The sequence below is a fragment of the Mustela nigripes genome, chromosome 3, assembly GCF_022355385.1.
Source record: "Mustela nigripes isolate SB6536 chromosome 3, MUSNIG.SB6536, whole genome shotgun sequence".
NCBI lineage: Eukaryota > Metazoa > Chordata > Mammalia > Carnivora > Mustelidae > Mustela > Mustela nigripes.
Genome location: NC_081559.1, coordinates 162,279,397 through 162,299,267, shown reverse-complemented (window position 1 = coordinate 162,299,267; position 19,871 = coordinate 162,279,397). Strand labels below are relative to the sequence as shown.

The 19,871-nt window shown below is 50.1% G+C and overlaps 2 protein-coding genes across 9 annotated transcripts in view; one reads left to right on the top strand and one right to left on the bottom strand.

Moving 5' to 3' along the window:
* The window catches only part of NCALD (neurocalcin delta), a 391,013-nt gene extending 381,113 nt beyond the window's left edge, over positions 1-9,900 (top strand). For all 5 annotated transcript variants that reach the window (XM_059394947.1, XM_059394944.1, XM_059394948.1 and 2 more), the window contains 2 exons: positions 5,756-5,861; positions 7,292-9,900. In XM_059394947.1, the coding sequence (XP_059250930.1) occupies positions 5,756-5,861; positions 7,292-7,389 (204 nt within the window). In that variant the 3' untranslated portion in view covers positions 7,390-9,900. The remainder of the gene's footprint in view (positions 1-5,755; positions 5,862-7,291) is intronic.
* A 4,152-nt stretch (positions 9,901-14,052) lies between these two features.
* GRHL2 (grainyhead like transcription factor 2) overlaps positions 14,053-19,871 on the bottom strand; it is a 160,773-nt gene continuing 154,954 nt past the window's right edge. For all 4 annotated transcript variants that reach the window (XM_059394943.1, XM_059394940.1, XM_059394941.1 and 1 more), the window contains exons 15-16: positions 18,855-18,919; positions 14,053-16,971 (exon numbers count right to left, since the gene is read on the bottom strand). In XM_059394943.1, the coding sequence (XP_059250926.1) occupies positions 16,857-16,971; positions 18,855-18,919 (180 nt within the window). In that variant the 3' untranslated portion in view covers positions 14,053-16,856. The remainder of the gene's footprint in view (positions 16,972-18,854; positions 18,920-19,871) is intronic.

Genomic DNA, 19,871 nt, shown 5'->3' with positions numbered 1-19,871 from the left:
AATCAGACTCTCCCTCCTCGTTGTGACATGGGCTAATTGGCATTTTAAATGAAGGCTGGGCGGGTGTCAGGACACCTTTAATCTACCTTTTCATGGATTTTGGAATGAGTGCAACCTGAGGGAAGGAGATTAGGCGCATCTTGGCAGCTCATCATGGAAGATTTCATTTCTGTTTCTTTTTAGCAGTATTAGAAATTTTTTTCTCATTCCCTCATGTGATGAAAGGCTCACATACCTACAGAGCAGCTGGATGAGGAGGAAGGAGGGGACGGTGGGGGCCAGGCAAATGTCTGCCCTCCAGGAGCACCAAACAAAGGCACGGGTTAGTCCCAGCTGGTGGCAAGATCACCAGCCCACTTGTGAGTGTCTGTGCCGCTGAGGACCAAAGTGAGGACCAGAGAAACTTCTTTACCTTCTTTCAGAGCCACTTCCTGAGTGGCACTTGCATTTTCTCTCCAGATCATCTTTCTAAATTGACGCCATAGATACTCTATAAAATTTAATATGTTCCTTGGAAGCTTTAAAGACTGGGTTCTTTTGATTCCGGGGGTGGGGGTGGGGAGTGGGTGATGGGACAAGAGCTTCTAATCCGTTTTGATATGGCCCCTGGGAATTCAGCTCCACACCCTTGCCTAATTCCCATTTTTGAACGTGGACCACAGATGTGACCCCAGAATGCAACTTAAGATTTCTCTCCTGGAGGCAGCTGTAAAGTCATTGCTTAGACCACTGACTTTCTGGAAGAGCTAATCTTCGTGCGCGCCACTGTGTTTGGTTTACCCTCTTATTAGGGGATTAATCTTATGACAAGGGTTTAACTCTTAGCATGGAGTGTGCTATCTGGTGATGTGAGTGAGGTGCCCCTCTCCAGCAGGTCCCTCCCTGTGGCATTCGTGGCCTTCCCATAGCCTTCATGGCCTCCTCGTCTTTCTTCTGCTGCCCGAACATGGACACTTCCAAGCAGAGTTCCAACTACAGCCCGTGTTTCCTGCAGAAGTCTCCTCTCCTCAGTGCTCACCAAGGGCTAGCCCCGTGCCAAGGGCTTTCCACGCTGTGTCCGACTCCTAGGTCTGCCGTCCCAAATTATCATCGACTGGGCAGCTTGGCACACAGCAGAAATGTATTGTCTCAGTTCTGGAGGCCAAATGTCCAAAATCAAGGTGTGGACAAGGTCAGTTCCTTCTGGAGACTCCTGGGGGTCGGCAGGGGAGGTCATCTGTTACATGCCTCTCTCCTAGCATCAGTGGTGACACAACCCTCAGTGTGCCTGGCTCACAGCCGCGTCACTCCAGCCTCTGCCTCCATCAGCTGTGACCCTCTCCCTGTGAGTCTGAGTCCAGATTTCTTTCTTCTTACATGAACTCCAGTCACTGGATTGGTTGGGGCCTGTCCTAATCCAGCCTGATCTTATTTTAACCTTATTACAGCTGCGAAAACCCTTTTTCCAAAGAAGGTCACCTCAGTTCTTTCACCTCCGCTAGCTTCTGGATGAACACGACGTTTGGCAGGACAGTGTTTCACCTGCGGCACGTGCCTCCTCTCACTGAATCTTTACAACAACCTTGGTAACCCCACGTTAAGGAGGAAACAGCTGATGACTTCCAGATCTCCAGCTCCGTTAGGTCCAACTTTTTTTTTTAAGACTTTATTTTTAAGTAATCTCTACACCCCACGGGGGGCTGGAACTCACAACCCAGAGATCAAGGCTGCACACCCTACTGACCGAGCCAGCCATGCGCCCCTGTTATGTCCTACTCTTTGTGACATCTTCACTGAGCTGTTGCTCTGCTATTTCACAAAGTCAGCATTCCACAATCAAACTCATCCCTACCCCCTCACCCCCCACACGTGAAGGCCTATAATATAACAGCTCTGGAACATCTGTTAGGACAGTAATAAAAGGGCCCTTTGGAGGGGGCTCTCTGAAGCTGCTTTTGCATTGCACTTTGGGTAAGATTGAAAAAGAACATTAACTGTCCTTATCGAAAAATGATGAGTACCACCACAGACTTGACAGAAGACCATGGCAGGAGGAATGACCGATTTCAGAAAATATGAAGGAGGCTGATTGAATGGGTCTGCTGACTGCCAGATGTGAGGATAGATGACAGAGAGGCACCAAAGATGTCTGACTTGACCACAGGGTGGACAAGTTTTGGGAGGGCAATGATGAGTTTGCTCTTTTTCTGGCAAAGTCTTCCATGAAACCTAAAGGAAGAATGGAGCTGCTTTGGTTGAAAGGGGGCAGGGCCTGTGTCATCTCCTCCCCTCCCAGGAAAAGTACCTACAGCTCCTTGGGGAGAACATTAGGAAAGTTCCTGACTGCATGTATTCTTCTAAGCACTAAACAAGAAACTACTTACACCATTCCAGAAACACGGACATCGATCCTATTTCAAAAGTGTTTCCGAGAAAGATCCTCATGGCCTCTCTCCACCCTCACTTCCTGGTGGGCAATATCCTTCTATGCGGGGTGTTCTTCTTTATCTAGAATCTAAATGCAACCTTGTACTGCCTAACCTCTTGTGCCTTTGGTTGGTTGTCATGGGACCCTCCATCTTCTGGTGAAAACAGGTGGTCTGGTTTCCTTCAGAGAGAAGGTTGTGCTTTAACTCTTGGAACTGTGCCTGCCCTGCAATCATTCTACAACTTTTATCAGTGCAGACGTGACTCCTTTTCCAGCATCCCAAGAGGTGGTTCATTCAGAGGGAAAAAGAAAGAAAAACATAGGCTATGAGGAAGCTAGAGAGAGCCCCGGTCACAGGGCCGGCGCCATCCCAAGCCTACGTAGGGGCAGAGCCAGAGCTGGGTGTCCTCTAGCTCTGTGTTTACCCAGATTCAAGAATGGGGCTCTTCAAGTTTAATTAAAAACAGGATGTTCCTGCCGGGGCTCTCATTGACATTGCTAAAAATAAGTAGGGAAGTCGCCTGGCCTCTTCATGGTTTAATCCCATTAAATTTGGGGAAGGGGGGGAACTGGGGCTAATAAAAGACATGATTTGTTTCAGATGGCTGCCTGGCCTTGTGTCTTCTCTCTCCCCGTGCTGGGGAGCCTTAGATTCTGAAGTTCTAGTGCATTCGGCTCTGGGTTGTTGATGCCATGGGAAGAGGACAAAGGGACAATTTCCCAAATGTGGTTTTTTCCAGGCTGCCATCTACTTACTCATCTTGGGACCATTGGGATTTGTCACCTCAGCTCTTCACTCACTGCTCTGGTGCCACACACGTCATAGACCTGGTTTTGTGAATAATTCACTAATCTCTGTCTGTTGATGCGCATTAAACAGAAAAAATCTAATCTAGAGTTACAAAAGAGACGTCTGGAATGCGAGCCCTCACTTCCTCCTAAGCCCTGCGATACACTTAAACATTGTGCCTTTGCCCCATTCCAGAAGTCCTGTTTGCAAATATACTCATGTAAAGGCATCCTGACTTTCTTTGATTTTTATATTAACCCATCTTTATTTCTCTGTCCCAACCCCACTTCTTTGGCCTGAGCGCTAAAGGCTAAATCTCTTGAAGACCTTGGGTTGAATGCAGGGGCCTCATTTTCTCACACAAAGTCATCTGTTTGCATGGTCTTTCATTCATTTGTTCAACCAGGAGAATTAATCTCTGGGTTAGTCCACAGTTGACTTGCCATCAGAATTCCAAGAAGGAGGATTTCATGAGACCCAACTTTTAGAGGCTTAGAGTTCCTCACCACCACGGGAGCCAGAGGTGGCGTAGATGAAGGCTTCCCCAAGAGTTATGAAGACACACTGGAATCACTGTACCCATCTAAATGGGGGTCATACAAAATGGGGTGCTTTTGGTCACCAATACAGTGTCGCCCAAGCACTCTGGCAGAGGATTGGGGAGATACAGACTAAGAAACACTGTGTTGGTCATTTTGACAATTGACTGTCTGCCACCTAGCACACAGTAGACACTCAATAAATAACTGATGAGTAAAACTGATGAATGACAATTTTTTGATTCTCTGAATACCACTGCTTGTAAGTAAGAGGGAGGTTTGGAGAGTATATGCAAATAGGTAAATCCAAATTCATATCACTTCTATCTTTTTGTGGCTTATTGGAGAATGACAGATCCCTTCCCGTGCTCCCTGGGGGGGGCCCCATGGGTCCGTCCTGACCTGCTGTGGGGCCACATCTTGTAGCAGGCTCCCTCGTGCTCATGCTCTCCACCTTTTTACCATTCCTCCTACTTGGGGATCCACGCAGGTCTTTCCCTCTGTCGTTTTCCTCTGGGATCTCTCCACTTCCTTCATCTCCTTGCTGGCCTCACTCCTCATGGAAGCCTGCCCTAATCCTCCTGGCAAAGAAGGGTCCCCTGTTACATTTGCCTTGACAGTGACCCCATGAGGGCCAGGCTGGGACAGATAGGCCTGGCATGTAATAGCTGGTCAATAAATAGGTGGGGAATGACCAAGGGAAGGGGTGAATGCATGAGCTATGGGACAGGGGGAAACTGAGATCAGGGATTTTCTTCACCTGGGGTCTTCGGGGGGGGCCCTCAAATCCACAAGCCCCTGGAGCTGTCTGCCACAGTGTGTGCCTGGTTTCTAAGGGGAGTACCCATAGCTTTTGACAGACCAAACAATTGTGGGGGCCAAGGGCAGGCTGCCCCATGATGGGCACTTCGGCAGGAAGATTATTTTGAGTTAAAAAGCAGTTGAAACCCAGCAGATTCAGGAACAGCTCTTGAAACCCAGGAGATTCAGGAACACCTCTCCCACAACTGCCTAAAAAGATTTAGGTAGAGAATCCAGGAAGAGAACCACCACCCACAAGAACGACATTACTGTATGAATGAGATACAATAGGCAGGGAGGAACGTCGAAAGGCCTTTTTGATCCAAGTCCCCATGTCCCTTTGTTTCCAAGTGTCCCAGGACACATTCGTTTACCAAACTACATTTGACAACAGGCCTCCAGGGCCTTTACTGAGTAGTGTGGGGGGTCCGTGGCATTGGGGGAGACCGTTTCAGTACTACTTACAAAACTCAGTAGAACCCTGTTTTTGCTCATCAGAGTTCAGATGTACCCGATTTATCTCAAGCCTCGAGTTGCATAATCATTTAGTGCAGAGCTTGGGTGGCACACGGCTTCATCTTGGGGATGCCTGGGAACATGCTGGGAAGCAGTGTGAGGCTACTGCTGCATTTAGGGGCCAGGCGGGTTGGGGTGGGGGAGAGCATCGGGATGGATTGGTAATGTCTACCTGGGAGAAGGCGTGGGCAGACAACTGCAGACCATCAGGCACTTATTATCCTTGTAAGACTTGTGTAGAGATGCCGGCCTATCTTTCTGGCCTGAGGAATGTCTCCCTCAGCCTTGCTGCTAGAAGTGGGGTTCTCAGGAGCAACAGCAGCTCCACACAGAAGCTTATTAGAAATGCAGGATCCCAGGCCCCATGACCACCCCCCACCCCCAGCCCTGCTCAATCAGATTTTGCATTTTCACAAGATCTCCAGAGGATTTGTATGCACGTGAGGGTCTGAGACACAGGGGGCGACACAGCCTTCCTGCTGGCTTCTCACGGCTGGAGCCAGCCCCACTGGCCAGGCCACCCTTGCTGGTCACCACACTCTGGTTTTCTACAGCACATCAACAGGAACAGGACTGGCTCCCTGGGCTCATCGGGGCCATTCCCTTCGCCCCTCTCTCTGGGAGGTTTAATAATAAAGCTCTTATCTTACTATCTTACTATGCTTACTTCTTGTCTTACTATCACATCATTTCTGTCCCTAGGCGATCTATAAGATGGTTTCCTCTGTAATGAAAATGCCTGAAGATGAGTCAACCCCAGAGAAAAGGACAGAAAAGATCTTCCGCCAGATGGACACCAACAGAGATGGTAGGAGGCTGTGGGGGCTTGGCTTCTCTCAGAGTGGGGACTGTGGGCGGGGCTGGGGCCACTCAGGCAGGCAGATGCCACTAAGGGACAAGATAGCCGCAAGGACCTGGCTCACAGGTCTTTGTGAAAGGGCTCATCTCACATGCTCCCTGGAGGTGCAAGACAGAGAGGGACCAAGGTGGGGACAGGCCGAGACCACAGCAGGCTGGAGCTGGGCAGGTCAGCTCAGTGGAAAGCAGAGAGGGACTGGGTATGACTCCTCTCAGACCCTGGCGGCTTTCACCCCAGCCTGCCCAGGGCGTGCGCTTGGGCTCTTCTGCGCATGCCCCGAGGTGTTGGGTTTCCCGGAGCCACGTGGTCTTCCCCAGCCAGTGTCAGCCAGGGGAGGAGGGGATTGAGGTGGCCAGCACTTTCTGCCCGGAGGGTGCCCCCTACAGTTCAAAACCAAGGAGGAGATTCCAAACAATCTGAAGTGAAAAGGGAGGCTGAACTCAAGAATAGTGGACCTTAGATGTTGGGATGCAGATGGAATATAGGAGGCCCAATCAATTTGAATTTTTGATGAAGAACAAATGTTCTTTAGAGAAGTATTCCCGATGCAATATTTGCGACACACTTAAATGAACCCCCCAAATTATTTATTTGAAGTTCAGTGTTAACTGGGGTCAAGGGAGCAAGTCCCCTCTGGAAGCTCCTATCTAGAGCTGCCCCAGCAGCTTCCCCTGAGAATGGGACCTTCTGGAAGCACCAGGAAAGGGGAAGAAGCTTTGCCTGCCCCAACTATACGACAGAGGGACCTTCCAGGAGGTAGACCCATACATATCCCAGCTTACTCAGCAAGGAAGGGGACCCACAGATAAAAGTGGGACCCCAAGTCTGTGTCCTCCAGCCTGCTCGGATTGACCTGAGGGCTCCCCTCAGCCTCGTTACTTTCTTACTTTGGATGGAGGGGCAGCCTCCTCACATGTTGTCCAAAAGAAGGAGCCCTCCCCCCAGATTCTGTGTGGGCTCCTCTGCTCCCATGGAGGGAGAGGGACTCTTGCTGCAAAGCTAAGGCTACCGCAAAGAGGCCAGAAGGCTCTGGGGAAACCCCATGACAGAAGTGGTGCCTTAGGAGTGCAGCCTGCTCTCTTAAAAAGGCAAAGTTCAGCTATCTGTTGCACAAACACCGAGTGAGAACCGCCTGCCCTCTCCTGGGAACCTGTCCTATGTAGCCATCTGACCCCTGTGAGCAGGGCCTCCCAGAAGCAGCACGCTGTCCTGGGGGCCGCTGTCCTAGGTGCTGGCTGGGCCGAGGCGCTCACGGTGGTGGGGTGGGAGAGCAGGAGGGAAGGGAAAAGGTGAGCGGTTGCTGCCACCTAGATGTGGTGGGACCCTACATCCGTGTAGCTGCCACCAGCCCCCGGCTCACCTGTCCTCTTGCTTTCTAGGAAAACTGTCCCTGGAGGAGTTCATCCGTGGGGCCAAGAGCGACCCGTCCATAGTGCGCCTTCTGCAGTGCGACCCCAGCAGCGCCGGCCAGTTCTGAGCTCCGCACCCCACGGATTGTAGAGCTGCTGCTTGTGTTTGTTCCCTTTCCACCTTTCTTTTTAACAAAACTTTTTTTTTTCTTTTTTGCCAAACAATATTGATGGTGATGCTGTCCCCCGTGCGGTCAGACGCACCTTCCTCCGTGCCGCCTTCAGCTTCCTCTGTTGTGGGAATGCCCAGAGCCCCAACGTGCTTGTGGAGAGCATGGACGTGCCATCGTGCACGGACTGTGTGCAGTTCGTCGTTCTATGATGTCTCATCATTCCTATTGTTATTTTTCTTCTGATTCCAATGTTTCTGTTCTCAGACCGAAGACTTGGGGAGGCCAGAGGGGGCCAAGCAATCCAGTCCCGGGATTCTATGGCCAGCTCCCAAGAGCTTGTTTGAAAAACAAAACTCCCCACCTGGGTCTGGAGCCACTCGTGCCCTCCGGGTGGTGGCTTCCAGGTTCCCCAGGACAGGGGACCCCCTGGGGCTGGGCTCTGAAAGGGGCCTGGAGGCCTCCACTCCACCCTCTTCCCCAGCAGGCTGTAGTGTCTAAGCTGTGAACATTTCAAGGTAAATTCATAGAGAAGAGGAAAAAAGATGGCTCAGCTGTTTCTTCACATGGTTTACACTAGTTGAGCTAAGATGAGTTTCTTTGAAAATTAAACACAAATGGTAACTTACCTAACAAAACCAGACCCATCTTGTTGCCTATTGTGATTAAAAAAAAAAAAAAAAAAAAGACTGCTGTATATAAAATATTGGGTATTGCAGACCAAATTAAGTGTTTTGCCTTGTTTAAATGAAATGCATGTTTAGTGAGCACTAATACAATCTTATTACAGAAGACTGTTTTTAGTAGCTTAATGTGAAGTAAGCCAACTATAATGAATGTCTGTGTCTTGTTTTAAAGTCATATCTGTCTTTGCACAAATGCACCAATCAACAGGTATATTTTATATATTCCAGAGAAGTTCAAAGTCACCATGACTAGGGCCCAACCTTAATTTTGAGTGCATTTCCAGAGTGGTAGTGTCTACAGGATAGAAGTAGGGCACAGTTAAGTAGGACATGTCCACTGGGCATCAGAAGGTTCGTCTTTACAAGAGATGTGAAGTCACCGTTAGCCCACTCAGCCCAGCAGCTCAATGGGAGTAGACTGGAAGTCTGGTGTTTTTCTGAGTAGATCAATATGCTGTCGAACCAACAACAACAACAACAAAAACACAAATTCTTGGGACTTCCCAATGGTTTAACCCACATGATGAGTAAGGAGCTGTATCTGCAGTGTTGACCTTTCCATGCCCCGGGGCCCTTCATAGGGTTCAAGGTTGAGCAGTGAGCTGACTCTTCATGAAGAAGGCATGGCCCAGAGTATCTGTGCTTTCCAGGGCCCATGGTGGGGAATCCAAAAGTATTTCCCATCACCATGTTCTCTGAATGCCAAATTCTGTTTCCAGAAGGGACAGTGCAAATTTGAGTCACTCTTTGGCTGGTGACCTCACATACACTAATTGGAGTACAAATTGCTGATCTCAAGTCAGTCAGTCATAGTTTCACGAGTAGTAGGCCTGGGGAAGTCCAAGCACTCAAGGACCCAGATGGGGAGGACCTGCCCAGGGAGGAGGCAGAGAGATCCCTAGTGGGTTTATCTACACCCTGTAGACCACGACCCCCAGAAAGACAAACATAACTATGAGGAAGATGACGCTGAGCCCATTCCAACTCCAGACTCTTCTTTATTACTTGAGTCCCTTTTAAGTAGTAGCAAAAATCTGAATTTCCATGGTTGACCAAAATGAACCAACTTGCCAGGATGAAATTTGGAGACCTAAACATGGTAAAATTGTCTTCCTCTTCCTCTGAGTGTCCGTTCCTCACAACAGGTCTGTCCTGAGACTTGCCAAATTCCTCCATGGGCCGAGTGGTAAGATCTGGGTTGGAAAACCAGGGAATTAAACTAAGAGGTGGAGGGCACAGTGAGTGAGGAGCCCAGCAAACATGCTGGCCATGGTCAGCAGTACATCCTATTGCCTCCCACCAGTTCCCCCTTAGAAGCCTGCCTAAGCTCTACCCTCGGTCAGGACATCTTGTTGAGCCAGACTCACCCAGTTCCCTAGAACTGAGAGCTGGATTGAGGAGCAAGGAAGAGGGGTTCCAGCTGTTGAGGAGAGAAGACAGAGCCAGACCCATGGCTAATGAATGCCGACACGCCTGGGACATACACAAATAGTCTTGTCCTGGCCGGCCGCTGACCCTGTCTGTATTTTCTCGATGGTTATTTTTTTCCTTCTATTCCTTCCCAGGAAGGGCTTTGCATGTCTAATCCAATGCACTTAAATTTGGCCAAGGGACTCTGCAGCACCCAGAAGGCTGAATGACGAAAGGTTTAGGTCATTCCTCTGCTGGGCTGTTCATTGTCATTTCTGTGGTGCGGGACCTCTGGAAACGGAGTCTGTTCTGTCTGAAATCAAGCCAGTCTGTGATGTTCAAGGGACTGGAATAAAGTGGCTTATGACTTGAAGGACGACAATACAGAGTGGCTGAGTGTTCATACCCTTGCTTAGGGTGGGGGAGGGGTGCTAAGGGTGCTGTTACATCTCTTCTATTGTCCCAGGGGACCCCTTGCACAAATGGATTTAATAAGATACAGATAAACTTTGAACAATGAGAGGGTTTGGGGTGCAGACCCCCTGTGCAGTTAAAACTCCACATATAACTTTTGATTCCCCAGAATTTAACTAACTACCAACAACTTGGCATTCAAGCACATTGACTATATCGTGTGGGTGTCTGGGACACTTGGGTTTCCTGCTTAAACTGCTGCCCCAGGGGGAATCTGCCTGAGTGAGGGTCCAGGTGCCTACACACCCCTCACCCCTGCTCAGGTTTGGCTTCTGCCCTAGAAACATGGGAGCCAGGGTTTGGGAGGGGAACCCAGAGGTGGTGCTGAGCCCAAAGCCCTGTCCCAAAGCATCCTTGGGCTTCATTCCTCTCTTCTTCCTCTTCTTTCTGCGCCTGGGCTTCCTTCTCTCCACTCACATACTTGTAGGCATTCACTTTCTTCTCACCTCCCCTCCTTCCTCACTACTGCAGCTGCAAACTCTGGTCTGAACATTGGGTGCAATGGGAGGCAACTTCCTCTTCAGTGACAAATGAACATCCTCTTCTCCCGTCTCACCCTCTCGGTCTGGAGAAGCATCGAGAGAAAAGATGACATGATGCAGACTCCACAGCCTCAAAACACATTCAGATGAGGGTTGTTTTGGGTTTTTGTTTGTTTGTTTGTTTGTTTTTTGGCTGTTGTCTTTGCCTCACCTGCAGCACAGAATTCCATCATTCCAGGAAAAAGGCTCTGAAGATCAGCTACATTAGGTGACTCGTGGGCTGACCAGACCTCCTGTAGGAATTAAGTTGGCCTGCAGGGGATCTGGCCTTGCTTCAGTCTGTCCCTGTGGTCCGGCAATGGATACTCATGAGTACTGAACGTGAACAACACCCCTGTCGTTCCTGGCACCGATGGTGAGGTGGCTAGCTGCGGCCAACCTGATTGGGAGCCTGCACTCCCGCACCTTTTGGAGGCCAACCTGGCAATTTCCAGCAAATTTCCAAGACCGAGACTCCTATTTTCAGGGCATTGTCCTAATACCCAACGCAGCTGGATCCCCTCACAGCCTAGTCCAGGAATGGAGGGGGCCCACTGGTTGAGGAGGAATTCTGAGTGTTCCCCTAAGTCAAGGCAGAGAGATCACGAGAACTGTCTTTGGAAGAAATGGAGATGCTTCACACATGCCTCTCTTGGCTCGGTGCTCTGTTGACATTTGTTTTGAGGTGGCTGAAGAAACAAAGAACACTCAGACCTGTATTTTCTGAGGCAGTAGTAAATCAGCTAAATCCACCTAAAATAGAAAGGTTGTTGCATAGTGAAAAGATGTGCAGGCCAAGGGTATAACCGATAGTATATTCATGTCAAACATTCTCTACACTTAAATGCTGACAGTGACTTAGATAGGTCCTGGACCTTGCCATACCCAGTGCTAATGTGTCATGCATGATCCCAGACGTCCCTGGGCTTACAAAAAAAATGGCCATTTGGAGAACATTCCATAGTGTGGAGCTAACCCCTTAGGGCAGCTCAGAGTGGAGACGGGCCTTAAAGAGACTTATTTCATGACTTCTTTTCTCAGCACTATTCCAAGAGATAGGTGGCATTTTTAAGAGTTCTCTAGAAAGGATGGTCAAAATACTTCAAAATTCTGGACAGCTGAGCCTGCCAACCCTTATTAAATCTCACAGGTGCTACCAGTATATCATACAATGCAGACAGACAGATGGACAGACTCAGAAAACGTATCTTTCCAGTACCAGTATTTAAGCACTTTATTGTGCTCACACAGCACTCAATAGTGACCTAGCACCATACCACATGCTATAGTCTTGGTGGTGTGTGTATGTTGGGGGGGGTGGGTGGGTTGAAGTTATTACCAAAGAAGTAGGAGACCAAGCTCACAGTTCAACTGGTAAGTTTTGTCCAGCACCTTGAATACAATCACAAAGTAATCTACGTCTATGTCTACAGCAGAGCAGAAATCAAGTTTTTTTTCCTGAGTGCTGCATGAGAGGTATTTGCTAGGCAGGAAACAAGCTGGCAGTTTGTCTTCAGTGCCCTTTCAACATCTCTTCTCTTTTGTTACTTCTGGCTGCTCAGAGGTTCCCCCACTGTGTTTCCTAGAATTCCGGAGTGTCCAAAATTAAACCATGCACCCCTTTAGCAGAGAACAGAAAAGTGTAGGGAAGAAGGACCTTAAGGACAAAAAGTTTAACCGCCTAAGGTGGTAGACCAGAAAACCCATTGAGGGAACGTTGACTTGTAAGAGTAGACCCCAGTGAATTTCTACTGGAGACCTTTTAGAAGGGGTTGGCTGTGGGCACTAAAGGGAACTGTTCAGATCTTCCCTTTTGAGACCCCTGCTGCTAGAAGCACAGCTGGCCCACTGACAGACTCCAGCTGCAATCTTTGGGGCCACGTCGCATTTACTCCGAGGCCACACTCTCTGGGGCTGCTCCCAGGCAGTGACTGCAGGTGGTGGGGTTATTAGAATTGAGCAGTTCTTGCCCCACATGGGATTCTTCCTGCAGGTGACCTTTGCTCAAGGACTCCATGTCGGGCCTGGCTGAGGCAGTGTGAGGCTCCTCCTGCTCAAGCTTCCTCCCTCCCTTCCTTCCTTCTTTCCTTCCTTTTGGAGGGATTAGTCCACATGCTCTCCCTGTCTCCCCCCCCCCACTCGTTTCCCCTTTATCACTCACATGAATACCCCCAATAATTTTCTTGAATGTCTAATCCCATTTGGGCTTCTGCTTCTTGGAAGACTTGAACGGACCCAGTGACCATCCCCTCCCCCATTCCCGTTGACCCTCTGATCTACGGGCTCAGACACTCAAGCAGACAGCCTTCTCAAAGTGAGATTCACACTGGTGATTTCTCTTGTCATACAAGGGTTAAGGGTAGGAGAGGTAGTGTGCCTTAGAACTGGGGTGAGGACCCTGGCTCTCCTAGGGTGAGCCCTTATCATTGTACTAATGATGCCAGGCCACTCTGCATATTCACCACTGCCTTGAAGGGCAGACTGTGTCTAATCTGCCTCTTTGTCCTCAGCCTGGGGCACAGTGCCTGGACCAGAGTAACCGAATTGAATAAGCACAGAGAGGGGAAGGCAAGAGCCAGGACTGGACCCTGTGGCCCAGACAGCTGGTCATCCTCACCTACCTGACCTGAGTTCCACACCCGGGGTGGGGGTGGGGCGCATATGGCCCCAGAGCTCGATGAGCAGTGGTGCCTTGGCTGCCATGGGCCGAGGGAGCAGATATGGAGACCTTAGAGCAGATATGGAGACCAACAGCAGCCTCTCAAGACCTACTAAGGCCTGGTGGTCCCGTGGGCTGCCCACGCATGCTGTGAAACATGGATCACAGCAAAAAGGCTTTGTGGCTCATTGCTAATCCCATGATCCCTCCAGAAGCCTCCTCCATCGGCTCCTATCCCCACCTCCTCTTCTGTCCCCTGGTCCAGGCATAGAAACAGCTGGGGCTGCCACCAGGGGTGCCACTGGGATTGAAGTTATCAGAGAAGACTTTCTCGAGGCAAATTTTTCACCAAGATTCACACAGTGGACAGTGTGAGATGTTGCTTGTGTGGAGCCAAGAGGCTTTCTGGAGGATGGTGGCTGAAGGGCATGGTGGCTCTGCGGGGAGCAGCAGGGCAAGAGACGTCCCGATACGACTGGAGTTTTAGCCAGGTGCTTTCAGCCCATGCAGAAGCTACTACACATGAACTAAAGAGCCAGAATGTTTTTGTGGTAACTCAAGTAGGGGGTGAGTGAATTGGGAGTGAGTGTGGACAGAACCTACTTCCTACCCTGAGGTGTTGGCCAAAAATAACCATCCCAGTGGCCCATCACCAGCACATTGAAGGCCTCTTGATTTCTTTAGCTCTCTTCTCTTGTAACCTCGGTTGGAGCACAACGAATCCACGGGAAGAGGACACACCTGCTGTGTTGAAGCCTAGGACCCGGTGCCCAGGCAGAGCCTAGAATCTTCCCAAGGCTGTAATGAAGCTTCCTTCCAACAAGGTGAAAAGTCCCCACACCCAGCTCACAGAAAGCACCAGACACTGTAATTTACTCTGACGGTATGAATATTTATTTTTTCTTCTTAAAAATGTACAAAAAATAAAATAACTGTATTTATAGTTTATAGATTCCCCCTCTCCCATTTACAAAACTATTAAGTTACATTTGCCTTTTTTTTTTTTTTTTTAACACGAGAGCAAACTGTCCATCTATCAATCTCCCTTGCTTGTTTTTAAGAAAGGGCCGTTCACAGAATTTGGCACAAACCCTCTGTTTCTGTTGCATTTTCCTAATTTTAAGTAAGAAGGAAAATAAATGTTTGATTCATTTCATGCTTCCTAAGTTTCTGGGCTTAGTCTTTGAGGATCCAAGTCCAAGATGACATCTGACTGCATTTTTCTGTTGGACCCAATTTCCAAACACCTGTTAAGTCTAGGCAGCTTGGGTATATATAGGACATATACTCGTTTTACGTGTCCCTCATCTTATATGGATTTCTTTTTTAAAGTGTATTTATTTGAGTGTGATTAATTTGAGGGACAAAAGAAGAAGAGGCAGTTTTTCCTATCTCTCTAGAGTGCTTCTGCTCAGAAAATTGTGCTCACTGAGGCTCTGCTGACATTCACGGTGGAGGACATATCCATGCTAAGCCACAGGCACTCTGAGAATGCAGAGGGCACAAGGGAGGGGCGGGGTACAGATCAGATGGGAAGTGATGCTCTGCGCCACCCTTTGGTGGCACTGGCCTCACCTTCTTTGTTCTGGTAGGTTGGGGTCACCACAGTGATTGCTCAGGGACCCCAAACAAATGCAAAAGCATCTCTGAGGCATTCTCTGCCTAGGGCAGGACCAGCAAACACTTTCCTATAGAGACTAGAGAAAGAAGGGGAGGGTAACCTGTGTCAGATTGCCCCCAATTTTTTCTTTTCCCTGCTCTGGACTCCACATCCCAGCCCAACTGTATCTGCAGTTTCACCTGCCAATCACGTTTGAACCCGCCCTTGAGGGTTCAAGGAGCATGGGAAGTGCAGAGTACATTATGTATTTCCAACACTGAACTTCTCCATCACAGAACAGAGCTTCATCAGCACCCAGGAGGGTCCCCAGGCTGCTGGTCCAGGGCATGGCAGTCAAGAGTGGGAGACCAGGGAACAGGCTGGAGCAGAACTGAATCCAGGATGCAAACCTTTGGCACCAGGGGAAAGGGGGAGGTGTACAGAAGACGCATTTTCGGAAAGGTGCCCCCTCACCACCACTGGACACCGCCCTAGGTGCGGCCCCTGCTCCCCCTCCGAGCCTCAGGAACAACAGCGGGGCTGGAAGCAGCCCTTCCGTCGCCGCCTCAAGGGCAGGTGGGGTGGGAGGCAGGGAGGCCTTGGAAAGACCCCGACACCCCCCTCCCAAGACGTCAAAGTGCTTCACAAACAATTCGAGGCCCGTACACAGAATCCGTCCTAGTGAAGGACCTTGGGGGGAGGACATGTCTGGCTACCAAAAGGCTAGTGCTTCAACCCACAAGGCTGGACACAAACCCGAGATCACCTACCTGTCCCTTCAAAGAGAACAGCAACCCAGGACGGCTCATCATCCCGCGATCGATCGTTTAAGGAAGCGTTTTATTCTCCTCTTTGTCTCCCAGGGCACGTGCGGGAGGACGAGACCTCCGCCCTCCCAGTCCTCCTTGGGAGCTGAGCGCAGAAGAGCTAGAGCGCTCTGGGGTCGCCCCCTGCCCCCCCCCCCCCCCCCCATCGGGCAGCCTGGAGCAAAGGCGGCCTCGGGCCTTTGATTCAGAGCTAAGTTGACGGCCGGCGCGGCTCGCAGAGCTGCAGTCGGGCTCCTCCGGGGGAGGCACGTGAGACGAAGGACACACTTGCACACGGTGAGGCACTCCCGCGTGGCCAAGTCCTCAGGTCCTTGGGGTCGAGCACCGCCGCGCCCCCGCACAGCGCCCCGCAGTCTCTCCGCCTAGCCCTGCGCAGCGGGAGGGGCGGGGGCCTCCCCGGGAGACCAGCGCAGCGGCCCACAGGGCGGGCGTGCCCCCCACGTCCGCAGCGTCCTTCTCCGCACCCCCGGGGTCCCCTGACGCCCCGAAGGCCGCGTCCCTACCCGGCACAGAGGCAGCCCTCTGGCGGGAAGCGGAGTCCCGGCTCCATCTGCCCCAGGCCAGCGGCAGTAAACGTGCCCGCACACCACAGGTAAAATATATTATTGCCATATTATAAACACTATGTACACGCCAGCCAGGCGTACCTTCTGGGTCACTCATTACACGGTGGCTGAATGTCTTCCTGTGCAAGGCCCACGAGCCACTCGCTGGAAACCCTGGGAGGGTTCCCCACAGCAACCTGTAGGTTCCTGCCCAGGGAGCCGCATCCACCTCCAGCCCGCCTGACTACTGCAGTGGCAGGAGCGCTTTTGGTCCAGCCACTCAGGAGAAGCAGAGGCGAAGCAGAAGGACCCAGACGTTTTCAGGCTCTTCAGGGCCAACAGACTGGCTGTTTCCCTTGCAAGGGTAGGGCTCTGGACGGTCTCATGTGGGGCCAGCAGTGCCCTGCAGCGTCCCGGCGGGCCTGGACCCTGGGCTCCAGGGCAAGGTGGACAATAAATAAGTGTCCCGACAGGCCCAGCATCCCTTCCTGAGGGGCTCGGGCTTCGGCTCCAGTACGAGCCAGTGGATGGGCCAAGCACATCGGTAAGGAACAGGGCCGTGCCTTGCCCGGCTCCCAGCACAGTCTGTAACAGTGGTTTTGGGGTGGGGGAGGTGGGCGTCCGGGTTCCGGGCCAAGGCCTCCATTGCTGCTGGGGAGGAAGGCACCAAAGGCCGATGCCAAGGGGAGGCCGAGAGCAGGGCTCAGATTTCCATGAGTGTGATCTTGAAGCCTTCCACCATGCTCTCCATGTTGAGAATGAAGGTGTCCTCGTTCGAGTAGTGCTCAATGATGTTGTCGTCCATGTTCACCAAGATGCTACCAGGGAGTGGGGGGAGGGGTAAGGAACAAAGACGCCATCAGCAGCGCAGCATGCAAGGGCACACGCCAAGCTCGGTGGGGGATCCCTGAGCCATTCTTTGGCAAGGTGCGGGGAGATACGGCAGGAAAAGAAGACACTTACATATTTTCTTTCCCCAGAAACCAGTTTGAGGAAAACAAAGCCTCGATTTGTCAGAACCAACCTCGCAACTCCTTATTAAATGGGTCTTCAGAGATCGTTCCCCCTTGCTTTATGGAACAGTAAACTGTGGCCCAGAGAGGTGAGCCTGAAATCTCAGGAAGCTCTTCACAGAGCCAGGTCCCACACAGATCCTAACTGTTTTCACTAAACCATACTGCCTCTTGAAAATGCACTTTAAAAAAGTTCTCCAAAAAATAATAATAATAAAATAAAATAAAAATAAATAAATAATTTAAAAGTACTCCATAGATGGAGGAAGAGGAAAATCAAGAAGCGTGGCTACCCTTTGCTGAGCACCTAATTTATTTTGGGGCTTCTGAGACCTTGTCGTTAATCTTCCAAGCAGCCCTGAAGGTGTGACCATGGCCGCTTGGCAAATGAGAAAACCGTGTGCAGGAAAGTGAAATCAGCTCCCCAGATTCCTCCCGCTGATTCGTGGCTGAGCTGGATTGGAAACTGCTCTGCCTCTCCCGGAAGCTCACGCTTCGCCAAGAGACCTACTCTTGGGTCAACTATCCCAATTGCGTTGGTTTTAAGAGAATCAACAACTTCCAGGGTCTGTCCCTGACTTGGAAATCAGATCTGTTTGTCTTTGTAGAACAGACTCATCTGACAGCTCTGTGTCATCTGGCAAGTTTTTTAGCCTTTGAGAGCCTCAGTTTATTTTTCTGCAAAAATTAGAAAAACAACCCCGCTCTGCAGAGTTGCTGTAAGGAGTCATGTATTTACTGCAGGGCCGACACGGTTCTCGATGGAAGTGAAACGTTATCCCCACAGGCAGGCACGTCTGCACTGAGGGAGCCAGACCTTGAGACGGCCCCAAAAACTCCCCATCAAAGGAACACCCTCAGACCATGGGGAAAACCGTCACACGCATTTAAGTGAGCTTGCCGACCAGGGCTCCAGCGGAAAAGGTTTCCAGTTCAACTCCCAGTCTACCAAGGGACCGTCACTCAGAAAGCCTGAGCATCTCAGATAATTCATTTCCTTTATGACAGAGGCTCCAAGAAGTGTTTAAAGACCACTTTCTGCATTTTGTAGGAAAGCAGCTCCAGAAGCTGACTCAGTGGAAATCGTCTCCTGGAACGAAATCCGGCTCCTACAGCCTTGACTCTTAGAGCCCCCTGCACAGGAAGCCAGGGGAGGCCAGAGGCGGCAGCGTGGGGAGGACTAACAGCGCCTGCAGGGGCCCAGCAACTACTGAACACCCAGTAAAGGAGGTGCTGTTCTTAACCCTGAGTGAGAACAAGCAGGTCCAATGATCATTTAGATCATTTTGCTAGTAATTACCTCAGAAGACTTCTCTGTACCCTGAATGCTTCCTGTTCTTACTGTGTCCTCCTGGAACCAATCTCAAGAACAGTGTGTGATTCTTTATAAACTCCGCTGCAGAGGGGCAACTTGGCCTTCTCCCCGGTGTCCTCACCACTCCGGACCCTTCTATGCCACTGGCTCACCCTGTCCTTGCAATGGCATGTCCCAGCTGGCATCAGGACAATGCAGTCTCCTTCCCGCCCTCTCTTACTGAGATCTCCCAAATGCCTTCAGGGCACAAGCTGCTTAACCGTGGTCAGGAAGATAAGGTAGGCGCCATCTTTTTTTTTTCTTTCTTTCTTTTTTCAAGGCGCTATGTAGACCGATCTGATTTGAAAGTCAGTGTAAGTTGTTTCTTTCTTACCCTTTTTTGCTTTTCTTGTAAAGCTTTGTGATCTTCTCCACAGGCAGCCCGTACTTCTCAGATATCTGTAACACCAGTAACAGAAAGGCAAGTGAGCATGGAAGGGGAAGCCGAGAAGAGGCAGGAGGGAAAGGACAGTTTCGCTCTCTTGGAGATTCTCCGGGGTATCAGTGTCCTTCACTCGGGAGTCAGGCTCCCAGTATGCCCGGGGTGTGGGGCTCTCCCCTGGACAGACCTTAAATCATTCAACAAAAGATTCAGCCACGTGACAGTGTAATCTATGATGACGGTGTCATTTCAGATCAGCAGTAAAAGATGGACTCTGAGATGCCGGATTAATTATTGAAAAAAATTCCAGAAAAAAATTTTTTCTTTTTTAGTGAGTTCTATGCCCAGTGTGGGGCTCGAACTCATGACCCCAAGATCAAGAATCACCCACTCTACAGACTGAGCTAACCAGGTACCCCATCTACTTCTTACATCAAAATAATTTTCAGATCAAAGATTTACATGTGCCTGCGGAAACCGTAAAAGTTCTTTGTATTGGTATCATCTTCAAGGAAGGAAGATCCTTCCCACAAAGATACGAAACCTGAAGAAGAAAAGGTCAAAAGGATGATAAAACAACACAAAATTACAAATACCAACAGAGCAAAAACCACCATAGAAAGCTGAAGATAAATAATACCCTATAAAACCTTTTTTGCCACACAAATGACAAGCATGGAAATAATTTCCTTGAGTTAGAAAGAATTCCTGCAAATCCAGTAAAAGAACAACAATTCAAAGGGAAAAGAGCACAGCAATGAAGGAGTAATTCACACAGAAAAACACAATAGGACAATAAACACATGAAAAAAACATACTGCCTCACTCCTAATTCTAAAGTTTCAAATTAAGGGGCACCTGGGTGGCTCAGTGGGTTAAAGCCTCTGCCTTCAGCTCAGGTCATGATCTCAGGGTCCTGGGATGGAGGCCTGTGTCAGGCTCTCTGCTCAGCGGGGAGCCTGCTTCCCC